Source organism: Salvelinus namaycush, chromosome 7 (genome assembly GCF_016432855.1).
Source record: "Salvelinus namaycush isolate Seneca chromosome 7, SaNama_1.0, whole genome shotgun sequence".
NCBI classification, from domain to species: domain Eukaryota; kingdom Metazoa; phylum Chordata; class Actinopteri; order Salmoniformes; family Salmonidae; genus Salvelinus; species Salvelinus namaycush.
In genome coordinates this window covers 12,524,645-12,551,322 of record NC_052313.1, presented here as the reverse complement: position 1 = coordinate 12,551,322, position 26,678 = coordinate 12,524,645, and the positions used below count along the sequence as shown (strand labels likewise).

Below are 26,678 nucleotides of genomic sequence, written 5' to 3'. Positions count from 1 at the left end.
ATGCGTGGCTAACGTGGGAGGTCTCCTACATGCGTGGCTAACGTGGGAGGTCTCCTACATGCGTGGCTAACGTGGGAGGTCTCCTACATGCGTGGCTAACGTGGGAGGTCTCCTACATGCGTGGCTAACGTGGGAGGTCTCCTACATGCGTGGCTAACGTGGGAGGTCTCCTACATGCGTGGCTAACGTGGGAGGTCTCCTACATGCGTGGCTAACGTGGGAGGTCTCCTACATGCGTATCAGCGTGGCTAACATGGAAGGTATAAACTTCTCTCATTCTTTCACAATTTCAATAAGTTCTAGTGTGTTAAGTTATTTACCCTGAACGTCTTAAGCCTGGCTATCTAGATTCGATCACTCCAATAACAACAGACAACCTGTAAACAAACAAGCAAGCTGAGCAGCTTACCATAGAATCATGGCAGTGTTAGTGCTTTTGGGGAGGTTCTGTCTGTTCCATGGCTTAGCTACCAATTTAGAGAACTGCTAGAGAAGTGCCTTTCCCTTCATATTCTCTGTCTAGCCGTCTATTTAGTTTAACTCTCCGTTTATATTTCTGCCCAATTAGCCTTAGCCTGGCCCGGGGCAAGACATAACTCTGCTCTGTATAGGTGAATTGGGGGCTGGAGTTCACTAATGATTACAGGTTTATGACCCCTTACATAAGACTGACTTTACCAACCCAAAGAGAAGGAAGTTGATGACCAAGAGATGTGCACCTCCACTCCTGTCCCCTATGGCAGGGTTTCCCACTGTTTAGTGCTAGGGGGTGTGTGTGTGTATAGATCTCCAGTGTTTGTGTCTTCTACAGTATGTGTGTGTTTTTCAATATATTGTGGACAGCCTTAGTATATCTGAGTGTAGCCCCAGCCCTCCTCTCTCTGGGAGTCTAATCAGAGGCTGGCTCCAGCTGGCAGCCGTGTGGGGGGGGTTCCTCTGCTCTCCTCTCTCTGAGCTCTTAATTAACTCTGGGCCTGAGAGCCAGAGCACCATTTGCTCCCAGACTTCACATGCAACCATGCGGGAACACTGACCTGACCTGCATATTGACCTTCCATATTGTTGAAGCTTAACTTATAGTAAAAATCCACCCAAAACCATTTATTCCTTTAATGTACGGTGTTAAATAATACTGTGAGAACAATATTTTTGGTGAACAAATGTTTATTTTTGTAGTTATAATAAGGTTGGTAACATGGGAAATCGTTGTGGAAATCCGCAGCTCAATTCAACTACATCATCCACAATGCAATGCTCTCTCTATGGGCTGGCTGGCTAACAACGGCAGATATACAGTGCATTCGGAAACTATTCAGACCCCTTGACTTTCTCCACATTTTGTTATGTTACAGCCTTATTCTAAAATTGATTAATTCGTTTTTTACCCCTCATCAATCTACACACAATAGCCCATAATGGTCAAGCAAAACCAGTTTTTAAAAAAAGTTTGCAAATGAAAGAAACGATCACATTTACATAAGTATTCAGACCTTTTACTCAGTACTTTGTTGAAACACCTTTGGCAGCTTTTACAGCCTCGAGTCTTCTTGGGTATGACGCTACAAGCTTGGCACACCTGTATTTGGAGTTTCTCACCATTCTTTGCAGATCCCCTCAAGCTCTGTCAGGTTGGATGGGGAGTGTCGCTGCACAGCTATTTTCAGGTCTCTCCAGAGATGTTCGATCGGGTTCAAGTCCAGGCTCTGGCTGGGCCACTCAAGGACATTCAGAGTCTTGTCCCGAAGCCACTCCTGCATTGTCTTGGCTGTGTGCTTAGGGTCATTGTCCTGTTGGAAGGTGAACCTTCGCCCCAGTCTGAGCGCTCTGGGCCAGGTTTACATCAAGGATCTCTCTCAACTTTGCTCCGTTCATCTTTCCCTCGATCCTGACTAGTCTCCCAGTCCCTGCCGCTGAAAACATCCCCACAACATGATGATGCCACCACCATGCTTCACCGTAGGGATGATGCCAGGTTTCCTCCAGATGTGACGCTAGGCATTCAGGCCAAAGAGTTCAATCTTGTTTTCATCAGACCAGAGAATCTTGTTTCTCATGTTCTGAGAGTCCTTTAGGTGCCTTTTGGCAAAATCTCCACAGAGGACCTCTGCCACACTGACAGAGCTCCAATCGGGTTCTTGGTCGCCTCCCTGACCAAGGCCCGTTTCCCCTGTTTGGCCGGACGGCCAGCTTCTAAGAAGAGTCTTGGTGGTTCCAAACTTCTTCATTTAAGAATGATGGAGGCCACTGTTCTTGGACCTTCAATGCTGCAGACATGTTTTGGTATCCTTCCCCAGATATGTGCCTCGACACAATCCTGTCTCGAAGCTCTACAGACAATCTGTTCGACCTCATGTCTTGGTTTTTGCTCTGACATGCACTGTCAACTTTGGGACCTTTTTATATAGACAGGTGTGTGCCTTTCCAAATCATGACAAATCGATTGAATTTACAACAGATGGACTCCAAGTTGTAGAATCATCTCAAGGATGATCAATGGAAACAGAATGCACATGAGCCCAATTTCGAGTCTCATAGCAAAGGGTCTGAATACTTATGTAAATAAGGTATTTCTGTTATTTTTAACAAATTTGCAAAAATGTCTAAACCTGTTTTGCTTTGTCTTTATGGGGTATTGTGTGTAGATTAATGAGGAACATTTTTAAATATATATCTTTTAGAACAAGGCTGTAACGTAACAAAAAGGGGAAGGGGTCTGATTTAGTTTCCGAATGCACTGTACTTTTGAGGAGATGGGAAACGTTGCCCATGCTACATCAATTGGCCGCGCGGTGCATTCTGAACGATTCTGGGTCAAGGAGCGCTCTCCTTCAAGGAGTGAATGGAGTCTTGGGCGCTAGCTCAAAAACCCAACATTAGCACATTGTTTTCAACAAGATGTACAACACTGCAAATCTTTTCCGAGATGTGAGATAATTAACTTGCTATCTGTAGGATCGTATAGCTTTGGAATCGTGACATTGCGTACTTTCGAGGATAATAGGCACGTTTCTTGACTGAGAAGGGGTCGCGTGACACAACGTGAATGGTTAATGTCATATGTTCCTTCATTCATTGGATTCCTATCTCCTTTCAATAGTATATCTGGCAACTGCACCATGCAATGCAACTCGCACGAGAGGCAGACAATTAGGAAAAATACCCTCCTGTTAAATTACACATTTCTCAAGGTAGGAATATCGCAAAAATATGATCAATGGCTCATTCGAGAGAAGACCTCCTCCTGAGTTATGACATCGGCCAGTATTGAAATCTGACATGTATGATAGACGTTTTCGCGATCTAAAAGTTGTAGTCCCATTAACTTCCAGTGTAGTGATAGCGACTTTATCACAGTGTTATGTAATACCTGCCAGATTTCTGCCTGCTTGAACGCCGGTACACATGAAAACATGAAATGACCCAGGGAATCGATGGAACATAACTCAGAGATGAACAAAGACAATATAAGATTCAAAATGGGTGAACCTTTCATTTTATGTAGACCTACTTAGTGCTGTAGTATGATTGACGTAAGAGGCTAGTACAGTAGGAGGTTCCACTGTCTTACGCAGCTTATTGTTCTGGCCAGGGTAAAACTACACACACTCATTTTGTTGATCCCTAGATTTGAAGTACTGGCAGGCAGAAACTCCAACTCTTTTGAAAGCGAAACCTGTGCTGTATCCTGCCAAGTGTAGCAGGTCCCAACTGGGTTGTGAATGTTTGCGCCAGGCATAGGGGTAGTGTGCATTGTGCAAGATAGGGTTGGTTGGGTAGGAAGATGAGTTTGAGATAATACATTGACTAGAGGACAGCCTTAGTGTGCCTGTTCAGTGCTCGAGTAGTCTCTTTCATTCACCAACCTTGTGTCTTACTGGAGTACCTAGAAGCCTTCAAGGGTGGTATGCAAGGCTAGTATGAGTAGAGTAGGAATGGTGATAGTGCTTTTCTTCTGTTTACACTAGTGGTCAGAGTGGGTGAGGGGAGCGAGGTTGGTGAACTGTCAACAGAGAAGGTGTAGCATTGAGATAATCCATATGGTGGAAGAGAATGCTAACAGCACATCTTATTCTCACTCACTGGCGCTAGAGATGGAGTGGAAAAGCCAGACAGAGGCAGTCTAATCTATGATAGGCAAGTTAGGTCCTCCATGTAGTATTAACTTTTGCCATTAACTTTCGCCATTAAGTTTGTATTTTATTAAAAGGTCTATAGCAGAGCCACTGTGTGATCAATTGGGTCTGTGTGAAACTACTCAGATCTCAGGATGGAGATGGAGAAGCAGAGATCACTCCCTCTCACATCTCTCTGTCTGCCAAATCTGGAGAAAATGGGCAATTTGTTGCATTAATCACAATGGATTAGTGATTCTCATTGCTTAGTCATGCTCACAAAGCCCCTCATCAAAGACTGGCCTGCATTAATCGCTGCCCTACACACACACGCTTACACTGAGGCCCACTGCTCCTTGGCCATAGAAAATATACACCGTCAAAGAGAAATGTACACTGAACTAAAATATAAACGCGACATGCAACAGTTTCTAAGATTTTACTGAGTTACAGTTCATATAAGGAAATCAGTCAATTTAAATATATGCATTTAAACCCTCATCTATGGATTTCAAATGACTGGGAATAGAGATATGCATCTGTTGGTCACAGATACATGTCATTTTTTTAAAGTAGGGGCTTGGATCAGAAAATCAGTCAGTGTCTGGTGTGACCACCATTTCCCTCATGCAGCGTGACAAATCTCCTTCGCATAAATCAGGCTGTTGATTGTGGCCTGTGGAGAAAACAAGCCCCGTCGCGGACATCGCAAAGAAACAACTTCTTTGCGCGCTTTGAGAACAATACAGTGCCACCGACACGGCCCGCTACCAAAGACTGTGGGCTCTCCTTCTCTGTGGCCGACGTGAGTAAAACATTTAAACGTGTTAACCCTCGCAAGGCTGCTGGCCCAGACGGCTGTCCCCACATGCTTCAAGATGGCCACAATTGTTCCTGTTCCCAAGAAAGCTAAGGTAACTGAACTAAATGACTATCGCCCCGTAACACTCACTTCTGTGATCATGAAGTGCTTTGAGAGACTAGTCAAGGATCATATCACCTCCACCCTACCTGTTACTCTAGACACACTCCAATTTGCCCCAATAGGTCCTCCTGGCTCCCACACGCAGTTCTGCCCACAGTTCTGCCCTCACATGTTCTATGGGATTGAGATCGGGGCTTTGTGATGGCCACTCCAATACCTTGACTTTGTTGTCCTTAAGCCATTTTGCCACAACTTATGCTTGGGGTCATTGTCCATTTGGAAGAACCATTTGCGACCAAGCTTTAACTTCCTGACTGATGTCTTGAGATGTTGCTTCAATATATCTTCATAATTTTCCTTTGTCATGAGAGCCATCTATTTTGTGAAGTGCACCAGTCCCTCCTGCAGCAAAGCACCCCCACAACATGATGCTACCACCCCCGTGCTTCACGGTTGGGATGGTGTTCTTCAACTTTCAAGATTCCCCCTTTTTCATCCAAACATAACGATGGTCATTATGGCCAAACAGTTCTATTTTTGTTTCATCAGACCAGAGTACATTTCTCCAAAAAGTACGATCTTTGTCCCCATGTGCAGTTGCAAACCGTAGTCTGGCTTTTTTTTATGGCGGTTTTGGATCAGTGGCGTCTTCCTTGCTGAGCGGCCTTTCAGGTTATGTCGATATAGGACTCGTTTTACTGTGGATATAGGTACTTTTGTACCTGTTTCCTCCAGCATCTTCACAAGGTCGGTTTTACTGTGCTGTTTTTCTGGGATTAATTTGCACATTTCGCACTAAAGTACGTTCATCTCAAGGAGACAGAACGCGTCTCCTTCCTGAGCGGTATGACGGCTGTGTGGTCCCATGGTGTTTATACTTGCGTACTATTGTTTGTACAGATGAACGTGGTACCTTCAGGTGTTTGGAAATTGCTCCCAAGGATGAACCAGACTTGTGGTCTACAATTTTTTTTCTGAGGTCTTGGCTGATTTATTTTGATTTTACCATGATGTCAAGCAAAGAGGCACTGAGTTAGGTAGGCCTTGAAATACATCCACGTGTACACGTCCAGTTGAGTCAAATGTCAATTAGCCTATCAGAAGCTTCAAAAGCCATGACATCATTTTCTGGAATTTTCCAAGCTGTTTAAAGGTACAGTCAACTTAGTGTACAACTTCTCACCCACTGGAATTGTGATACAGTTAATTATAAGTGAAATAATCTGTCTGTAAACAGTTGTTGGAAAAATGACTTGTGTCATGCACAAAGTAGATGTGGTAACCAACTTGCCAAAACTAGTTTGTTAACAAGAAATTTTTTGAGTGGTTGAAAAAAAACGAGTTTTAATGACTCCAACCTAAGTGTATGTAAACTTCCGACTTCAACTATATATACTGTATCCTTCACGATCTGTTCTTTGCTATCTATTGCATCTTAGCCACTTTGTCACTGCTCATCCATATATTTTATACTTATATATTCTCATCCCATTCCTTTACTAAATTGTGTGTATTAGGTTTTGTTGTGGAATTTGTTAGATACTACCTGTTAGATACTGCTGCACTGTTGGATCTAAGAAGCATAAGCAGTTCACTACACTCGCAATAACATCTGCTAACCATGTGTATGTGACCAATAGAATGTTGTCCCACTCCTCTTCAATGGCTGTGTGAAGTTGCTGGATATTGGCGGGAACTGGAACACGCTGTTGTACACGTAGATCCAGAACATCTCAAACGAGCTTAATTGGTGACATGTCTGAGTAAGCAGGCTATGAACTGGGACATGTTCAGCTTCCAGGAATTGTGTACAGATCCTTGCGACATGGGGCCGTGCAATATCATGCTGAAACATGAGGTGATGGTGGCGAATGAATGGCACAACAATGGGCCTCAGGATCTCATCACTTGTGCTCATTGTCCGTAGCTTATGCCTGCCCATACCATAACCCCACCACCTCCATGGGGCACTCTGTTCACAATGTTGACATCAGCAAACCGCTCACCCACACGATGCCATGCACGCTGTCTGCCATCTGCCCGGTACAGTTGAAACCGGGATTCATCTGTGAAGAGCACACTTCTCCAGTGTGCCAGTGACCATCGAAGGTGAGTATTTGCCAACTGAAGTCGGTTACGATGCCACACTGCAGTCAGGTCAAGACCCTGGTGAGGATGATGAGCCTCCCTGAGACGGTCTCAGACAGTTTGCAGAAATGATTTGGTTGAGCAAACCCACAGTTTCACCAGCTGTCTGGGTGTCTGGTCTGACAATCCCGCAAGTGAAGAAGCCAGATGTGGAGGTCCTGGGCTGGCGTGGTTACACGTGGTCTGTGGTTGTGAGGCCGATTGGACGTAATGCCAAATTCTCTAAAACAATGTTGGAAGCGGCTTACGGTAGATAAATGAACATTGAATAATCTCGGCAACAGCTCTGGTGGACATTCCTGTAGTCAGCATGCCAATTGCAAGCTCCCTCAACTTGAGACATCTGTGGCGTTGTGTGACACACCTGCACATTTTAGTGGCCTTTAATTGTCCCCAGCACAAGGTGCACCTGTGTAATGATCATGCTGTTTAGTCAGCTTCTTGATATGCCACCTCAGGTGGATGGATTATCTTGGCAAAGGAGAAATGCTCACTAACAGGGATGTAAACAAATTTGTGCACAACATTTGAGAGAAGTAAGCTCTTTGTGCGTATGGAACATTTCTGGGATCTTTTATTTCAGCTCATGAAACATGGGACCAACACTTTACGTGTTGCATTTATCTTTTTGTTCAGTGTAGATAGGATAGCTGTCACAGAGAGAGAGAGACTGCCAGACACCCTCTCTTTCTCGCTCTCTCATTCTTTCACTCACACACTCAAAGCTCAGAAACGCATGCTGTTAACAAAAGAGCAATCTTTTTCTTGCACTCACATATACACAAAGATGTATGTTACTATACTTAGTCAGCAATAATACTGTACTCCACTCAAGATATATTTTTTTCATACTTCACAGCAACATATGCATTGCAGACTCATAAATGCATAGTGTTATTGGCTAAACATTATACTGGTAGTGGCACCCATTCATTTGTAGTAAACAAATAATTAGGCCTACTTTACTTTTCTGCATTACTGTTTCCTTAAATTACATTCTGAATTCAAAGTGTTTTTATATGTCCCTCTAGCTGCTTCTGGTGTAAATCACTTCCTGAAAGGCCTTTTTCAAGTCGACAGTGTACCCCTCACTTGTGCCACCTTCAGGGCTGTGTGTATGGTAGCAGGCAGTCTAGTGTTTAAGATAAAGGCAACTCTGGCTATTTTGTACTTGTGTGCTTTAAGGATATGCTAAATAAACCGCTGGATAGACTAAATAGGATAGACTAAATAAACCACTGGATAGACTAAATAGGATAGACTAAATAAACCACTGGATATTTTAGCCTACCCTATTTAGCCTACTTGGCCTATCCAGCAGTTTATTTAGCCTAAGTAGGATAGGCTAAATATACTGCTGGATAGGATAAGCTAAATATGCTGCTGGGCAGGCTCAATAGGATATGCTAAATCAACTGCTGGATAGGCTAAATAGGCTAAATAAACTGCTGGATAGGATAAATAAACTGCTGCGTAGGCTAAATCAAACGCTCTTATTTTCACTTGCACAGGTTCCCTGTGTTTTTATAATGTTAATAAAGGGTAATAAAATATTGAAATCAAAGGGCCTTTTAAACGACCAAGGACACTGTAGTAAGAAGAGTAATACAAAGTGTTATATGTTATAAAACAAAACTCTCCTTCCAGACTCACATTAAACATCTCCAATCCAAAATTAAATCTAGAATCGGCTTCCTATTTCACAACAAAGCATCCTTCACTCATGCTGCCAAAAATACCCTCGTAAAACTGACTATCCTACCGATCCTTGACTTTGGCAATGTCATTTACAAAATAGCCTCCAACACTCTACTTAGACTACATCCAGTTTGCTATCACAGTGCCATCCGTTTTGTCACCAAAGCCCCATATACTACCCACCACTGTGACCTATATACTCTCGTTGGTTGGCCCTTGCTTCATATTCGTCGCCAAACCCACTGGCTCCAGGTCATCTATAAGTCTTTGCTAGGTAAAGCCCCGCCTTATCTCATCATAGCAGCACCCACCCGTAGCACGCGCTCCAGCAGGTATATTTCACTGGTCATCCCCAAAGCCAACATCTTCTTTGGCCGCCTTTCCTTCCAGTTCTCTGCTGCCAATGACTGGAACGAATTGCAAAAATCACTGAAGCTGGAGTCTTATCTCCCTCACTAACTTTAAGCATCAGCTGTCAGAGCAGCTTACCGATCATTGCACCTGTACACAGCCCATCTGTAAATAGCCCACCCAACTACCTCATCCCCATACTGTTAATGTTTGCTCCTTTGCATCCCAGTATCTCTACTTGCACATTCATCTTCTGCACATCTATCACTCCAGTGTTTAATTGCTAAATTGTAATTATTTTGCCACTATGGCCAATTTATTGCCTTACCTCCCTAATTTTACTACATTTGCACACACTGTATATAGACTTTTCTATTGTGTTATTGACTATGTTTGTTTATCCAATGTGTAACTCTGTGTTTGTTGTCGCACTGCTTTGCTTTATCTTAGCCAGGTCGCAGTTGTAAATGAGAATTTGTTCTCAACTGGACTACCTGGGTAAATAAAAGAAATGTTACGTAACATGTCTTGTCTCTTTAGGCGGGGCAGAGCGATGCAGTCCCGTCTACCAGCGATGACTCCCTCTCCTGTCGCAATGGCTCCTCCACCGACCCTGACCTTCAACCTCGAGGCTGGCCTCAACCCCTCGGCGATCTTTACCCTACCCAGGGTCACGTGGAGAGGGTGGCGCCCCCGTCCCTGCTGTCTGGGTGTGGTGCCCAGGTACATCTTGTGACCTCTGACCCCCACAGTGAGGAGAGTAGACTGAACGGGCTCAACACGGACACCTGGTCCAGCCGAGTGATAGGCCACCCTGAGATGAAGCCCTACCCCTCCAGGATCATGAGGCTCTTCTCTACCCAGAGGAAGTGCACCGTTCCTGGGGACAGTCCGGGTCCTACCAGGCCCCTCTCCTTCCAGGGCCCTCAATCCAGTGCCGGGGGCCCGCAGGCTTGGCCAGTCCTGTCAGGGCTTGCCGTCATGGGCTCCTTTAAGAAGCTGCGCTCCTCAGTGCTCCAAGGCATCCAGAACCGAGGGACAGCTAATCCGGATGGGGAGTACATCTCAGCAGCCAACCAGGGTGAAGATAATGGAATGGTCACAACCAATCAGAGCTTAAGACTGAGGTGTGGGGAGGGCTATAGAGTGTCCAGTAGGGTGTCTATTGGCCAGCATATGGCTGGGATGAGCCCTTATGGCTCTGACAATGAAGGAGAGGAGGAAGTAGTAGATAAGGAAGATGGACTGCAGAGAAACACACTCTTTTCGAGGAGTATCCGGAGAGCATATGGGGCGGGGCGTATCTCACTGCTGGACACTGGGCAGAACGGGGAACGCGGGGAGGGTCCAGGACAGGGGGTTTCATCCAATCAGAGGCTAGGTTTAGGCTCCAGTTCAGGGTCTGAGGTGAACCTCCATTCGGAAGAGAGCGTCAACGTACTGAGCAGACTAAGCAAGAGCGCAGACAACCTACACCTTAAGGCCCCTTTCAGACGCAAAGCCCCTTCTCCCTCTCCAAATGACTCACCAGGTACCATTGGCTCTGTAGCGGCCAATGTGGGCCCCAGCATACAGAGATCAGCCAGTGCCTCGTCCATGGACCTTAGGGACCGCAGCCAGGGCCCTGGTCGCCTTAGGAGTCCCCTAGGGGCCAAGGGCCACATGTTGAAGCTAGTGGGCAGCATGACTGACCTGACCGTGAGACGCAGGCCTAACCCGTCCCCCGTCACTTGCCCGGGCTCCCCCGTGACTCCCCTGTCCCCCCACAGCCGTCTCCACGACGACTACTCCCGACGTACGCCCTGCCTTCCCGCCAGCGACCGTCAACGGCGGCCCTCGCCCGCCGGAACGAGGAACGTCACTCTGGTGTCACTGGAACACACGCCAACCATCCACCCCCACCCCCAGGGAAGACCAGACCATGTCTTCAGTTTCCCAACCTATAGTGAACCTCTCGCTACAACCTCATCTCCTCTGAGGAGCACCCTGTGTGAGGGAGGCAGGCCTCAGGAGGGAAGGGGAGACGGGTGGAGAGCTCAGTGTGACTCCCCTCCACTCCTCCAGGGGGAGCCATGTGAGAGCCACAGCAAACACCAGCCGGAGGTCAACGCAGAGGTCAAGACGGCACCAAAGCAGGTAAGATAATACTTTGATGCTCCAATCTGCTACACTGGCTCAGTCCTACTGGAATGTCTGGACTACTGATCTGAAAGACATCAGGTGAAAGCGATGTGCTGGTGGTGACATCTCATTCCTATTTATTCAGCGGGCTCAAAGGGAAGCATAGTGAAAAGTCGTCATGGGGGTGAAGGCAGACAGTCTCATCCTTATCAATTGGAGCAGAATGATCCGTTGTAAGGCCTTTATCCTAATAATTCGTTCTTCTGGCAGTGACCCTTGTCTTGTGAAATGGAACGTAGTAGTGGAGATATCTGGTGGTTTATGAAGGGATCTTTGATTTATGTCAGGTCTCTTAAAGTCATTTAGATAAGTGAGTGGAGGCGCGTGTCTCTAGCTAACCAAAGAATCCAACGCTTGCGTGCCCATGCCTAGTCCAAAGTTCCTGTCCAACATGATTGGTCAAGTCAGTTGTCAATCAGGCTTTACAGCCCAGCTGATTGGCCCCAACCCTGTGTCACATCTACTGTCACTTTATCTGTGTCTCATAAGCATCGGTCTAGTGTATTTGTCACCACTGTGATTGCGTGGCAGCCACAGCCCTAGCAGGGTCACGTGTAGGCCGGCTGTAGAGGCCGGCCAATCTGAAGGAGCAGAACAGGCACAGTTAATTATTAGGTATTGTTTATGATTGGTGGTAGGATTGGTTGCATAAGCAAGCGGGGCTCCTGTTCCAGTGTGCTGTGGCTGGCTGGTTATCAGTAAGAGCAATGCTGTCCCCTCCCCTCCCCGCTCTGCCCTCAACAACAGGCAGGCAGGCCACAGGGACAAAGTCCACTAGTCACGCTGGGCCCGGGAGAGTTTACAGAGAGATCTAGGAAAACACTACCGACACAACCAGGAATAATACACTGTCTGGGTTGTTAGAGGACTGAATATTCAATCAGAAGGTTTATTTGATTGATGGCAGATTTTAGTTGATAAGATGGAGGGAAATTAGCTGAGTTTCATTGGTTGAAGAGAGAGAAGCAGGCAGGGGAACTGTGCAGTAGAGGACTAAAGGAGAAGCAGACCCAGACCTCGGGACAGAGGCCTGTGAGTGTGTTGGTGTTTGACCATGGTGCTGATCTACTGTGTACCTTTCCAGTGCATATGGACCAGACCAGACCAAGATCAGGAGGAGCTGGAGGTAAGGGAACATCTCTCTTCTGACATACCAATGACAAACAAAATAAACAAACTTAACCAGTACAGTATACTAGTAAGCTCTCTGGTCAGTTAAACTAACCATTGCACATTTTTTCTCTTGGGCAGTAACCTAAATAGGAGGAAATGTATTCTCTTCTGTCGCTCCTCCTTGTGTGTACACATACAATTTGATAAGACTTTTTACATGAATTGAGGGTATGTGATATGGGAGAAGAATGTACAAAGATAAATATTCCATATCACTGACATTTGTACGCACTTTCCACATTTGACACGTCAACTAAACAGCATGCTCTGTTTCTGATTAACAGACATTCTTTGCTGAGGATGTGTTTAATTAGGAGCAGGCATTGTGGGACATCAAATTTGACCTTTCACCTTTGCTCTTACCTGCAGGACACGTCAGACGAACGGGGCAGAGAGGCACTATTAGGGGGTGAAGAGGCGCCCTCTCCTTCAGCCACCGGTACCCCTCTCACCCCAACATGTTCCCTAGATTCTCTCACCTCAACCATGTTAACCACATCACCCAAGGCAACAGGCGCAACGGAAACGTCCACGTCCGTCACCCCCAGACGGAGGGCGGGGCGATCGAGGCCTCGGCCAATCTCTGACTACGCTCAGCTGGTTGCCAGGAAGTACGCCATCCCCGAGGAGGAGGCGGAGCTACATCCTGAGGAGAGGACTACAAATGGAACTCCCTGTCAGGACTTCAAAAGTAATGGAGGCTCGCAGGACAGTGACAGCCAAGAGAACTACAATATGAATGGAGATCTCCGGTGCCGGAGAAGACGGCCTATGTCTGTGATTGGAGGAGTGGATCTGTACTCTTCACCTGGCGCTGAGGAGAGAGCGGACCGCCTGCCGTCTGTAAGCATCTCACTGTTTAACAATGGCTAGATATACTGAGAAATGTATGTAACACACTATGTCAAATAATGTCCTGTTTGTGATTGAGGTGCAAAACCCTTGGATGTTCCCAAAGGGCCCTAACACTGTCCTCTCCATGTCGCTCTAGCCCCTGTCACGCCCCCCTGTCCCGTCCCACCAGGTGCCCTCCTACAGGGCTGTGTCGGCCAGGTTCCGCCCCTCTACCTTCTCCCAGAGCACCCCCATTGGACTGGACCGCCTTGGACAACGCAAACTACACAGAGTCCTCAGTGGTGAGGGAGGGAGTGTGTGTGAAAGGGAGGAATAAAGATGGAGAGAGTATGTCTGTGTATGAGGCAGAGTGGGGTAGAATATCTGTAAAAGAAGAGCAAAGCAGAGGAGGGCAGACCGGCCAACATGCACGCATGTTGTGTACCAACTACGCAATTCTCTGTCCATGTATGAAGGTACGAGATCCGAGTTAAAAGTACGCAGAAATGAATAGGGCCTGATTTTATTTATTTATTTATTTTACATTTTAATAAAAATAAATCCACTGAGTAAATCTAACAACCCGATTCTCGAGCTGCAACACACAGACATGAATGGAGTTTGTGTCAACTGACCTGGATATGAATACATCATTATTAGACGTAGCTACCTCATGTCTGCCCCTCCTGTTTGTTGTGATGCTGAGTTTTCCGACTGTCAGCTGTAAGTTAACACATGGACAAATCCCTTTTCCACTCCGTGTGTTGTGGAAAGGTAAACACATTGGTTCAAGCTAACGTTAGAGAACATAAGATGGACATTCAGTGGGCTCTAAAGTGCCAGCAGTTCACTCGCATTTGCTAGTGAAAGAAATTAAATACAAATACGAAAAATAACTGGTCGCATTTGTGCGAGTGTGATATACGTTCAATTCTGCGTTTCATTAGTTGTATTTTCCACGTATCCATTACAAGGATCACGCAACCTGATAGATTGTAACAGTAATTATGATCCACGTCACAAAAAGCATTACAAAAGTATAATCAAAAATAAATATAAACATCTTGGAATTAAATGGAGTCGAGTTTAGAAGACTGCACGATGAAGAATGAATGAGTGTCCGGTATTAACTATAGAGGCAAAGCTTCTAAAATGCCCTTGCACTACATTTGAGATTTTATCAATTTTGAAAATCTGAAATTATATATGCGCTGCAAAGAAATACAATAGACACCTTTACATAGGCTGAAACAGCAGACTCTTCTAGCGAACATCGTTCAGATTCCCTTTGTGGTAGCCTACTGAACATCGTTCAGATTCCCTTTGTGGTAGCCTACTGAACAGCGTTCAGATTCCCTTTGCGGTAGCCTACTGAACAGCGTTCAGATTCCCTTTGCGGTAGCCTACTGAACAGCGTTCAGATTCCCTCTGCGGTAGCCTGCTGAACAGCGTTCAGATTCCCTTTGCGGTAGCCTACTGAACAGCGTTCAGATTCCCTTTGCGGTAGCCTACTGAACAGCGTTCAGATTCCCTTTGCGGTAGCCTACTGAACAGCGTTCAGATTCCCTTTGCGGTAGCCTACTGAACAGCGTTCAGATTCCCTTTGCGGTAGCCTACTGAACAGCGTTCAGATTCCCTTTGCGGTAGCCTACTTAAGCTTTGTGTAGCCAGTTTGCAGTCTGTGTCGATGTGATCATTTGTTTTTATGTTTTCAAAATGATTTTGCTTTTACTATTGCTTAGGAACCGTGTCTAAAAAGCCAATACTTGTGAGCTGGCCCTAGTAGTTGGCCCTGTTTGAGAGGTGACTAGCGTTCCTCTGCTATAGAGACTAAACTTGGGGGCATGTGCTAAGAAAAACGTTATAGATAATTATCTCCATTCTATACTGTACATGTAATGGAATAAACATACAGACAATCTATGCTAATTCCACAAAACATATTTATATTATATGTTCTGTACTTATCAGTATGAATCTTTTATGTTTTCTAAATACCTTTTCAGAGGACTGAACTGAACCGGGTGTGATGCATAATGTTTGTCTAAGCACATAAATCTTCAATTTGCTGCCCGTCTTGTACTCTGAACAGTTGGACAGGGTTGGCAGGTCTGGGAGAGCTGAAAGTTAGTGTGTTTACCATCTTTCCAGAGTGTGTAATGTGTAGCGCAGGGTTCCCCAACTGGCCCGCGGGTGTTTGTTTTTTTGTCCCCCCCCCCCCCCCCCCCCCCCCCCCAAGTTTTCTAAGCAAAAACCACAATTATTTATATACACTGCTCAAAAAAATAAAGGGAACACTTAAACAACACAATGTAACTCCAAGTCAATCACACTTCTGTGAAATCAAACTGTCCACTTAGGAAGCAACACTGATTGACAATACATTTCACATGCTGTTGTGCAAATGGAATAGACAAAAGGTGGAAATTATAGGCAAGTAGCAAGACACCCCCAATAAAGGAGTGGTTCTGCAGGTGGTGACCACAGACCACTTCTCAGTTCCTATGCTTCCTGGCTGATGTTTTGGTCACTTTTGAATGCTGGCGGTGCTTTCACTCTAGTGGTAGCATGAGACGGAGTCTACAACCCACACAAGTGGCTTAGGTAGTGCAGTTCATCCAGGATGGCACATCAATGCGAGCTGTGGCAAGAAGGTTTGCTGTGTCTGTCAGCGTAGTGTCCAGAGCATGGAGGCGCTACCAGGAGACAGGCCAGTACATCAGGAGACGTGGAGGAGGCCGTAGGAGGGCAACAACCCAGCAGCAGGACCGCTACCTCCGCCTTTGTGCAAGGAGGTGCACTGCCAGCGCCCTGCAAAATGACCTCCAGCAGGCCACAAATGTGCATGTGTCTGCTCAAACGGTCAGAAACAGACTCCATGAGGGTGGTATGAGGGCCCGACGTCCACAGGTGGGGGTTGTGCTTACAGCCCAACACCGTGCAGGACGTTTGGCATTTGCCAGAGAACACCAAGATTGGCAAATTCGCCACTGGCGCCCTGTGCTCTTCACAGATGAAAGCAGGTTCACACTGAGCACATGAGCACATGTGACAGAGTCTGGAGACGCCGTGGAGAACGTTCTGCTGCCTGCAACATCCTCCAGCATGACCGGTTTGGCGGTGGGTCAGTCATGGTGTGGGGTGGCATTTCTTTGTGGGGCCGCACAGCCCTCCATGTGCTCGCCAGAGGTAGCCTGACTGCCATTAGGTACCGAGATGAGATCCTCAGACCCCTTGTGAGACCATATGCTGACACATGCACATTTGTGGCCTGCTGGAGGTCATTTTGCAGGGCTCTGGCAGTGCTCCTCCTTGCACAAAGGCGGAGGTAGCGGTCCTGCTGCTGGGTTGTTGCCCTCCTACGGCCTCCTCCACGTCTCCTGATGTACTGGCCTGTCTCCTGGTAGCGCCTCCATGCTCTGGGCACTACGCTGACAGACACAGCAAACCTTCTTGCCACAGCTCGCATTGATGTGCCATCCTGGATGAGCTGCACTACCTGAGCCACTTGTGTGGGTTGTAGACTCCGTCTCATGCTACCACTAGAGTGAAAGCACCGCCAGCATTCAAAAGTGACCAAAACATCAGCCAGGAAGCATAGGAACTGAGAAGTGGTCTGTGGTCACCACCTGCAGAACCACTCCTTTATTGGGGGTGTCTTGCTACTTGCCTATAATTTCCACCTTTTGTCTATTCCATTTGCACAACAGCATGTGAAATGTATTGTCAATCAGTGTTGCTTCCTAAGTGGACAGTTTGATTTCACAGAAGTGTGATTGACTTGGAGTTACATTGTGTTGTTTAAGTGTTCCCTTTATTTTTTTGAGCAGTGTATATATAGCTCCAATTGATTTTAATTTAGGAAATATTTTCCTACGCATAATAGTGAAATGTGATCGTATACAAATGTAAACAAGGTTTGAAATGATTGTTTTAGTTAAACATATCTGTTTGGAATTCTTGCGGTCAATTTGCCTTCTACAAATTATTTGTAATTGTCGCAGCCCCCCGACCATCCACTCAAGAACAAATCGGACTGCGGCTGAATATAGATGATGATCCCTGGTGTAGTGATTGCTGTGTGTGTGAGAGAGCATGTCTGATGTGTGTAACTGTACTAACTCTCTCCTCCCCACAGCAGACGGAGGCTCAGAGTGTTGTGCAGCGGTGGATGGTGACAGTGTGAGTGAGGAGGAGGGGAGCTTCGATGAGCTCAGTGATGTCACAACGTACCTGCAGCCTGGGGTGGGGCTGTCTGCTCTCAGCCAGGTGTGCTGCTTATCTACCTGATGTGTTAAATTGCAGGATGCATTCAGCATCAGATGTAACCAATGTTCCCTCCAAAGAAAATTGGCACTGAGCAAATTTCAGGTCTGCTGAGCGCAAACTTGAATGATGGGAAAATTCTGTGCAACTTCCAGTGCGAGTTTATCAATCAAATTTCAATCAAATGTACTTATAAAGCCCTTATTACATCAGCTGATGTCACAAAGTGCTGTACAGAAACCCAGCCTAAAACCCCAAACAGCAAGCAATGCAGGTGTAGAAGCACGTTTACTCTGAACACTGAGGTTGTACCCGTTTTTAGTTAGTTTTAACAGTGCTCAAGTAGACTACTGTGGCTATTTGATCATAATGTAGGCCTACCAGAATGGCCTACCATCAAAAACAATGGAGATGTTAAGATAATATCTTAACATGGAAATAGCTGTTCTATCATTCAGCCTACAGTAGCAGCCAATATGTGGTGTTCAATGTAGGCCTACCTTCCATGAGACTTTTGGAAAAAACATGCAGGGCTTGACATTAACCTGTTTATCCACTTGTCATTCAGACAAGGTGACTGAAAGTTGTTGTTTGATGCAAGAAACCAATCTACAAAATAAAATGCATTATTATTTCCATACCATTATTACAGAAAATCAGACAATTATGCTACCCTCTGCCTATTGGCTACTTAGCTTATTCAATCCTGTCTCAAAATACAACAGTGCCCCTTTAAGACTAAACAAAGCTATGTACTTGACTCATTTTTCATAGAGGTCTAGAAATGTACACGTTTTGTGCTCTTGTTGGAAGCAATCACTCCCCTATTGCAGACTACATAGTATCTATAACTGGGCTAATAACTCACCAACTAGCAAAGGATATTAACTAAATGTGCACAATTGGCTACATGCAGCTCTTGCTTTGATCTCAAAACAAGCGCATCAACTCACAACTAGGGCTGTTGCGGTGACCGTATTACCGCCACACCGGCGGTCACGAGTCATGAAGGCAGTCAAATTCCACAAGACATTTTAGTCACGGTGATTAGGCTTCTCCAAGCTCTGATGCTGCTGATGGTCATTAGTACCGAACTTGCTAACTGCCTGGTGCTCAGCACTCTATTGTCCCTCTAATCACTCTGACATCAATGCAAATATATTTGAAAATCTAATCAAACACTTCATGAGAGCTCATGTTACGCATTATTTCAATAGGCTATGCAATTGCATAAGACCTCAAAAGTTTGCGGTCACTTACAAATGTCCTTGTTTTTGAAAGGAAAGCACATTTTGTCCATTAAAGTAACATCAAATTGATCAGAAATACAGTGTAGACATTGTTAATGTTGTAAATGACTATTGTAGCTGGAAACGGCAGATTTTTTTTTTTAATGGAATATCTACATAGGTGTACAGAGGCCCATTATCAGCAACCATCACTCCTGTGTTCCAAAGGCACGTTGTGTTAGCTAATCCAAGTTTATAATTTCAAAAAGGCTAATTGATTATTAGAAAACCCATTTGCAATTATGTTAGCACAGCTGAAAACTGTTGTCTTGATTTAAAGAAGCAATACAACTGGCCTTCTTAGGTCACTAGTTGAGCATCTGGAGCATTAGCATTGGTTGGTTCGATTACATGCTCAAAATGGCCAGAAACAAAGACCTTTCTTCTGAAACTCGTCAGTCTATCCTTGTTCTGAGAAATGAAGGCTATTCCATGTGAGAAATTGCCAAGAAATTGAAGATCTCGTACAACGGTGTGTACTACTCCCTTCACAGAAGAGCGCAAACTGTATCTAACCAGAATAGAAAAGGGAGTTGGAGTCCCCGGTGCACAACTGAGCAAGAGGAAAACTACATTAGTGTCTAGTTTGATAAACAGACACCTCATGAGTCCTCAACTGGCAGCCTCATTAAATAGTACCCACAAAACACCAGTCTCAACATCAACCGTGAATAGGCGACTCCGGGATGCTGGCCTTCTAGGCAGAGTTGCAAAGAAAAAGGCACACACCTATACTATTTTCATTGAACTGTTGATTTGCTCTTAGCAACTCTGAGATGCTGCCTTCTAGGCAGAGTTCCTCTGTCCAGTGTCTGTTCTTTTGCCCATCTTAGTCTTTTCTGTTTATTTGCCAGTCTGAGATATGGCTTTTTCTTTGCAACTCTGCCTCTGCCTGTGTGCCATTGGAACACAGGAGTGATGGTTGCTGATAATGGGCCTCTGTACACCTATGTAGATATTCCATTAAAAATCAGCCGTTTCCAGCTAAAATAGTCACTTACAACATTTAACAATGTCTGCACTGTATTTCTGATCAATTTGATGTTATTTTAATGGATAAAAAAATTTGCTTTTCTTTCAAAAACAAGGATATTTCCTTGTTTTTGACCCCAAACTTTTGACCCCAAAAGTGACCCCAAACTTTTGAACGGTAGCGAATATATTATCACTTGTGAATGATGCCCGGCCTAAGAAACCATGCATCTTTTTTGTGACTTTTTCATAGTTGCACACCTATGTAGCCTAGCCCGTAGGCCAATATGTTTTAATACGGTTTGTATCACAACTGAAGTGGCCAAATAACTAATTAAAATGATGCGCATTAATCTGCTTTACAAGGGGTGTAGAGCCTAACTGGCATATGTGAGTTTGGAGAAGATAATTTCCACCATTAAAAATGCGCCATTTATAATAAAAGCATTACATGCATAATTGCATTTGCGGTCACTTTTGATAATGGTGTTTTCCGCTAATGGAACATTAACACTTATAGCCTACTTCCGTGTGCGCATTGCTGCGCTTATAATATGAAGAAATAGCCTAATGGTTTATCAACATTTTAAGCTGAACGTTTTGATCTAAAACGTTTTTTTGATGCTAGTGGTTGTATTAATTTGGGCTCTAACGCAACTGTCCCAGACTATATTTTTTATTTTTTTAATATTTATTTATCGCACATAATAGGTCTACTTTTGTACTATGGGGGATAGTAGATTAACATAGTCTCGTGCTTTTGCTTTTCAAAGTAAATGTGAACAGTTCTTCCAATATCTTCAATATGCACCTCGGAGTTGGATAAGGACGTGAGAAGTTGCGTCCCCGACGTGTCTGTCTTAATTTGTAGCCTGTGAGAAAGACCCGATCAGCTGACGGAGAGCTGTGTGAGTGAGAGACTCTTCGGATTGCACGGCACACTCAAAGAGAAGAGCACGGCACAGAACTTCGGGCCGCAAAAGGAATGGATTTCTTTAGGGTGCATTACGGCCACAAAGGGGATTCCGCCGTGAAATTCGAGGCATTATCAAGTGCGTGTCAAATTGTGACTGAGACTATTGAAGTGTACAGCCTGCGCCATAAACAATACAGAACTCATGCCTTTCAAGCTATTTTTTTTCAAATGATCATTAGTCTCATCATGCAGCCTTACAATGCATTTATAATCAAAACTTGTAGCCCAACGTTTGTAGAACAACTAAAGTTACATTTAAAAAATCTAAATTAAGCATATATGAATAACTGTTTCTTTAACTGCTCAACACGGAATAGCCAAATGTGGGCACTCCATCGTTTGGAGAAAATACTTTGTTCAATTGTATTCACCATACTATAAAGTAATGCTACAGAATTATAAGCAAATCTTGTCTGCTAAATGAACTAGTGTAGCCCACAGCCATATGGCATAGCCAGATCAGGACCTACATAAGGACAACTCAGAGTATGCTATTCTGTTCTTCTGAAATATAGACTACATTTTCTTCATATCAGGCTTCTTTAGACCTGTCTAAAATAAATAATGGATTTATTGTGAAGGTGTAAGCTATATTACATGGATTTATTAGGCTTTTTAAAATGTGTGGAAGCCAGGAGATGCTTAATGTGTTTGTCAATTACCGTGAGACTGACAGTTATTCGCTTGACAATCACCGGCAGACAAAATTTTGTGACCGCCACAGCCCTACTCACGACCGCTCATGCTGTAAACACAGTCCAGTTCAAAGTAAATGGTACAGATCCATATATGGCAATGGTCTATTTGCATGTAGGCCTACTGCAGCTCTGATTGTTTATGCTGCACCGGTCTGTGTAGAGTACAGGCTGAGTAGTGCGTGTCAATGCAATAGAATCCTACTTCGATGCGTTCTGTCTACAACAAAAGCTGTTGCATAGTTCGTTTTGCTGCGTTGAACGTGGATAATATTGGGTTGATTCGATCACAATTGCCACAATAAAGAGAAACCTTGATAGTGTTAACTTCCACTCCATAATAAATACAAATTGTTGATTTATTTACAGAAATGTTTGGCGGTAGACTAGGAATGCCTTGGAGATCGACCAGTCGTTGAATGAAGTTCAATCTCGTACTTCTCTCTGTGGGCTGATATTTCTGCGCGGCGGTCTGGGAGCTACTGCGCATGTGCGCAGCTTAGTGGGAACATTGGATAAATGTCTCTCCAAGACAATATGCCGTTTCTGCAATTCCTGATGTGTGTGTGATCTGCTTTGGTCTGAGTTTTGGTCTGAGTTTGGATGCAGCTCTGGTGTCCCAAGTCCAAGCGTAATCTGTGTGTCAGACATGAGTATGCTGTGCATGTAATTCTGTATTTATTTGTGTGTGTCTGTCATTACATAAGCTCGGTAACCCTCCACTTCTCTCTTCCCCTTTTTTCTCTCGCTCTCTCAGTGGATCAGCCAGGGTCAAGCTGTGTATGCAGAGGCCCTGTGGGACCATGTGACAATGGAGGAGCAGGAGCTGGCGTTCAAGGCGGGGGATGTGATCCGGGTGCTTGAGGCCCCTCACGAGGACTGGTGGTGGGGCATGGGGGCAGACAGGGAGGCCTGGTTCCCCTCCAGCTTCGTCAGGGTAAGACAACATGGAGTCAACACATTTGTGCACTAGCCCTGTTGCATTGAAAAGAAAGAAAAATCTGTCAAAGTCAGTTATGTAACAGTTCTTTGTGTTTTTATTGATATTTTTTCACAACAACAAGATACTAACAGGTCAGGTCATGAAGCAAAAAGAGGTCAAAAACAACTTTCTGAAAAAGCCATTGACATGATCGGCTTGGATCAGGAAGCAAGAAAATACAAGAAGCGTCCATGTTTTGTCTTAAGTAGACATTCTGCCCTCTGTGTAATTGATGTTTACGCTAGACCCTGCCAGCTGTCTTGGCTGCAACCCAGCCCCTTAGTAGTGTGTGTTCAAGGGAAAGGGTAGTGTGGGTTCAGAGGTTTTGGGGGTTTTGGGGGTTCCCCTGGTGACTTGTGTTGATTTACAGTTGCATCTTAATTAGGCAAGCTATGGTAACCATGTTACCATAGGGATGTAGGTTGGGTTAACAGGGTTTAATTTACAGATGCGTGACACTGTGGTTCACCTGGTAACGTGTGTGTGATTTTGACAGGTGCGTGTGAACCAGGAGGAGGATTCTGGAGCGGAGAGTGTAGAGCGTTGTGCTCTGGACCAGGAGAACCCACACACTGCCCCCCGGGACACACACAGCGCTGAGCACCGCCACCAGATGAGGACCAACGTGGTCAAAGAGATCATGGACACAGAACGCATCTACATCAAACACCTCCGGGACATCTGTGAGGTGGGTGGGGGCTCGACCATAAACATTAACCGACCCTAACCCATGTCTCTCCATCGTCACTGACATTACCGCTAGGGTACAATTTACGTTTGTTTTTCTCTCCTGCTCTCTGACCATTTTTCCAAAAAGAGGCAAGGAGAAGACAAAGGTAATCGAGGAGCGGAGGAGAGGAAATGTGGAAACGAATGCATTTGTATGAAATGAAACTCTCCTTTTCCACTCAATCGTCATCCGGCAAATTAAGTTTAAACGGGTGGAATTCCAGAATAATTGTGTAAAGTGATAAAACAAATGTAACTAGTTGTGCAACACATTTTATAGATACAAGGATAAGTAGCATATTTTTCTATGTATGCATGCTTTACTCCTTTGAGAACGAACACCTGATTCAAAGGGGGCGTAGCACTTCCCTGCTATCTGCCACAAGGACACTCTTGTGCATCATCTGTCGAAGTAGGAAATGGAGGGGAGTTGTGTTCGATTTGACACTCTTCTCGACCACTTATCATTTTCCGGGTCACGGAGGAGAGGAGTCAAGGAGAGAAGAGGGCTGACTTACCTAAATGACAATCTCCCTAAAGCTCTGGATTTTCACCAGCTTCATTGGCGCTCCTCCTGCTGGACAAACCTTGTGTTGACTGCATCTCCATAGTAACGGTTATTCCTTGTTACAACTAAAACCTCTGACAATATCTAATGCTTTTCCCAGGGCTATATCCGTCAGTGTGGTAAAAACCCAGGCATGTTCACTGAGCTGCAGCTGAAGACCATCTTCAGTAACATCGAGGACATCTACAAGTTCCAGAGACAGTTCCTCAAAGACCTGGAGAGGAAGTACAACACAGATCAGCCTCACCTCAGTGAGATAGGAGCCTGTTTCCTCTTACAGGTACGTTCTACCGTTGATTCTGCCTTTCTACACAGTCACACACATACACAGATTGTATTACTGAATACAGCATTTTTCCAAAACATTTCACGAAATACATTTCAAAGCAGTCACATCCCTATTTGGTAAGGTTTTATTTAACTGTCTCTTTCTCTTCCCTCTCTCTTCTCTTTCTCCTCTCTCTCCCCTCTCTCTCCTCTCTCTTCCCTCTCTCTCTCCCCTCTCTCAGGGGGAGGGTTTTTCCATCTACTCTGAGTACTGTAACACCCACCCTGCAGCGTGTGGGGAGCTACAGCGCCTCATGAAGCTGGGCAGGTACAAGCACTTCTTTGAGGCCTGCCGGCTGCTGCAGCAGATGATTGACATCTCCATCGCCGGCTTCCTGCTCACGCCCGTCCAGAAGATCTGCAAGTACCCCCTGCAGCTGGGAGAGCTGCTCAAATACACTCCCAAAGACCACAGGTAAGCCACAACACACACACTTTACAAACTTCACAACACCCACGTGTGTGTGTATATATATATATATACATATACACACAAACCTTTTCACACTCTCCAATGCTGTTGATGTTGTGTGCTGTAGTGACTACGGTGGAGTGAGTGATGCGTACGAGGCGATGAAGAACGTGGCGAGCCTCATCAATGAGGGGAAGAGGCGGCTGGAGAGTGTTGACGCCATCGCTCACTGGCAAGTGGCCATCCTACGCTGGGAGGTGAGACAGTCTTCCAGGTGTATTATTACTGTAGCAGGCAGATGTCATCACTGTGTGATCTAACAACGAATGCAACTCAACCTAATGAATGTCTGTCTGTCATTGTTCCTTTCAGGGAGCAGACGTGTTGGAGCGCAGCTCGGAGCTGATCCACTCTGGAGAGCTGACCCGGATCGTCTGCCAGGGCAGCAAGACACAGCAGCGCAGCTTCTTCCTGTTCGACCACCAGCTGGTGTTCTGTAAGAAGGACGTGCTGCGCCGCGACCTGCTGTACTACCGCGGGCGCCTGGACATGGACCACACAGAGCTGCTGGAGATGCCCGACGGCAGGGACCCTGAGCTGGGCATCTCGCTGAAGAACGCCCTGCGGCTCCGGAACAGCTCCACTCTGGAGACCCTGTGTTACCTCTGCTGCAGAAAGCCCCAGGACAGACAGCGCTGGCTGCAGGCCTTTGCCAGGGAGAGACGGAGGGTACAGGAGGACCAAGAAATGGGTGAGGGGTGGAAAGGAGAGATGGAGGAGGGAAAGGAAAGAGGAGATGACGAGAGGAGGGGTTCTTGGGAAGAGGAGAATGTGTCCGTGCATGTTGAATGACATTTGATTGTCTGGTATTCTTTCATGACAGGAATGAAGATCAGTGAAACGCAGCGAAAACAAGCAATCTTCAATGCGAGGAAATCCCGACAAGGGAAAATTAAGAGTAAGCGTTAATAAATCAGGCTTTTGTGTTCTTACGATTGCTGTGCATGTGGTTTTGGATTCATCACTATTGCAAATAATGCTTTAAATGTTGTTTTCTATTTCCTCCACAGCCATTGGCTACTCTGGCACTGTCCCGCCCCACCACCAGCCCCTGCATCCAATTCACCAGCGCCACGTTACCGTGCCAACCAGCGTGCCTCAGCAGCAGGTGTTCACATTGGCCGAGCCCAAGCGAAAGCCCGCCCACCTGTGGTACACCTTCACCCGACACGCCTTCTTCAGGAAGTGAGGACCCCCCCCGTCTGGTCCTGACTCAGAATGGTCTCACCACACCTAGAATCGTCCTGATAACTCCTGATAAAAACGTACAGTTATGGACCCACAGGACAGTATCTATGCGCGTACTGCTTTGTGTAATGTGTGTTTTATCAATGTGTTTGTGTTGCCTCTTAGTGTCAATATATCTGTGTGTTTTGTTTCTGTATTGTTTGAGCATTATTTTTATGTCTGTTTTTATTTGTCTAGTTAAATCAGTGCCTGGACTTGTTAATATACATACAGACGGACACCCCTCCATGTTGCTGGTGTGGTGAAGATACTGCTTTTGTAGTCTGAGATTCCTTTACACCCAACCGCCTAGCAGAAACCTGTATTATAGTAATTATGGCAATGATGTACTACACGTTCAGCTTTTAAATTACCTTTCGAATATTTACCTGATATCTTGGTTTTAGTTTATTTCTCTGAGGCTGGACCCTGTTGGAGTTAGACTGCTAGTGAAAGCACAACCCACACACAGGACAGTGTACCCACAGGACAGTGTACCCACAGGACAGTGTACCCACAGGACAGTGTACCCACAGGACAGTGTACCCACAGGACAGTGTACCCACAGGACAGTGTACCCACAAGACAGTGTACCCACAAGACAGTGTACCCACAAGACAGTGTACCCACAGGACAGTGTACCCACAGGACAGTGTACCCACAGGACAGTGTACCCACAGGACAGTGTACCCACAGGACAGTGTACCCACAGGACAGTGTACCCACAGGACAGTGTACCCACAGGACAGTGTA

General features: G+C 45.5%; 1 protein-coding gene across 3 annotated transcripts in view; it reads left to right on the top strand.

Annotated features, from left to right (window-relative positions):
* Positions 1-26,318, top strand: part of LOC120050979 (spermatogenesis-associated protein 13-like) — a 32,926-nt gene extending 6,608 nt beyond the window's left edge. Inside the window, exons 2-14 of one of the 3 annotated variants that reach the window (XM_038997536.1) lie at positions 9,775-11,370; positions 12,500-12,541; positions 12,958-13,431; positions 13,580-13,724; positions 17,564-17,691; positions 22,378-22,557; positions 23,099-23,290; positions 24,000-24,179; positions 24,409-24,641; positions 24,766-24,895; positions 25,011-25,389; positions 25,522-25,596; positions 25,709-26,318. In XM_038997536.1, coding sequence (XP_038853464.1) covers positions 9,775-11,370; positions 12,500-12,541; positions 12,958-13,431; positions 13,580-13,724; positions 17,564-17,691; positions 22,378-22,557; positions 23,099-23,290; positions 24,000-24,179; positions 24,409-24,641; positions 24,766-24,895; positions 25,011-25,389; positions 25,522-25,596; positions 25,709-25,887 — 3,933 coding nt within the window. In that variant the 3' untranslated portion in view covers positions 25,888-26,318. Of the gene's footprint in view, positions 1-9,774; positions 11,371-12,499; positions 12,542-12,957; positions 13,432-13,579; positions 13,725-17,560; positions 17,692-22,377; positions 22,558-23,098; positions 23,291-23,999; positions 24,180-24,408; positions 24,642-24,765; positions 24,896-25,010; positions 25,390-25,521; positions 25,597-25,708 lie in introns of those variants that run through there. The other 2 variants (XM_038997535.1, XM_038997537.1) reach the window with 2 other exon arrangements.
* The last annotated feature ends 360 nt before the right edge of the window (positions 26,319-26,678 follow it).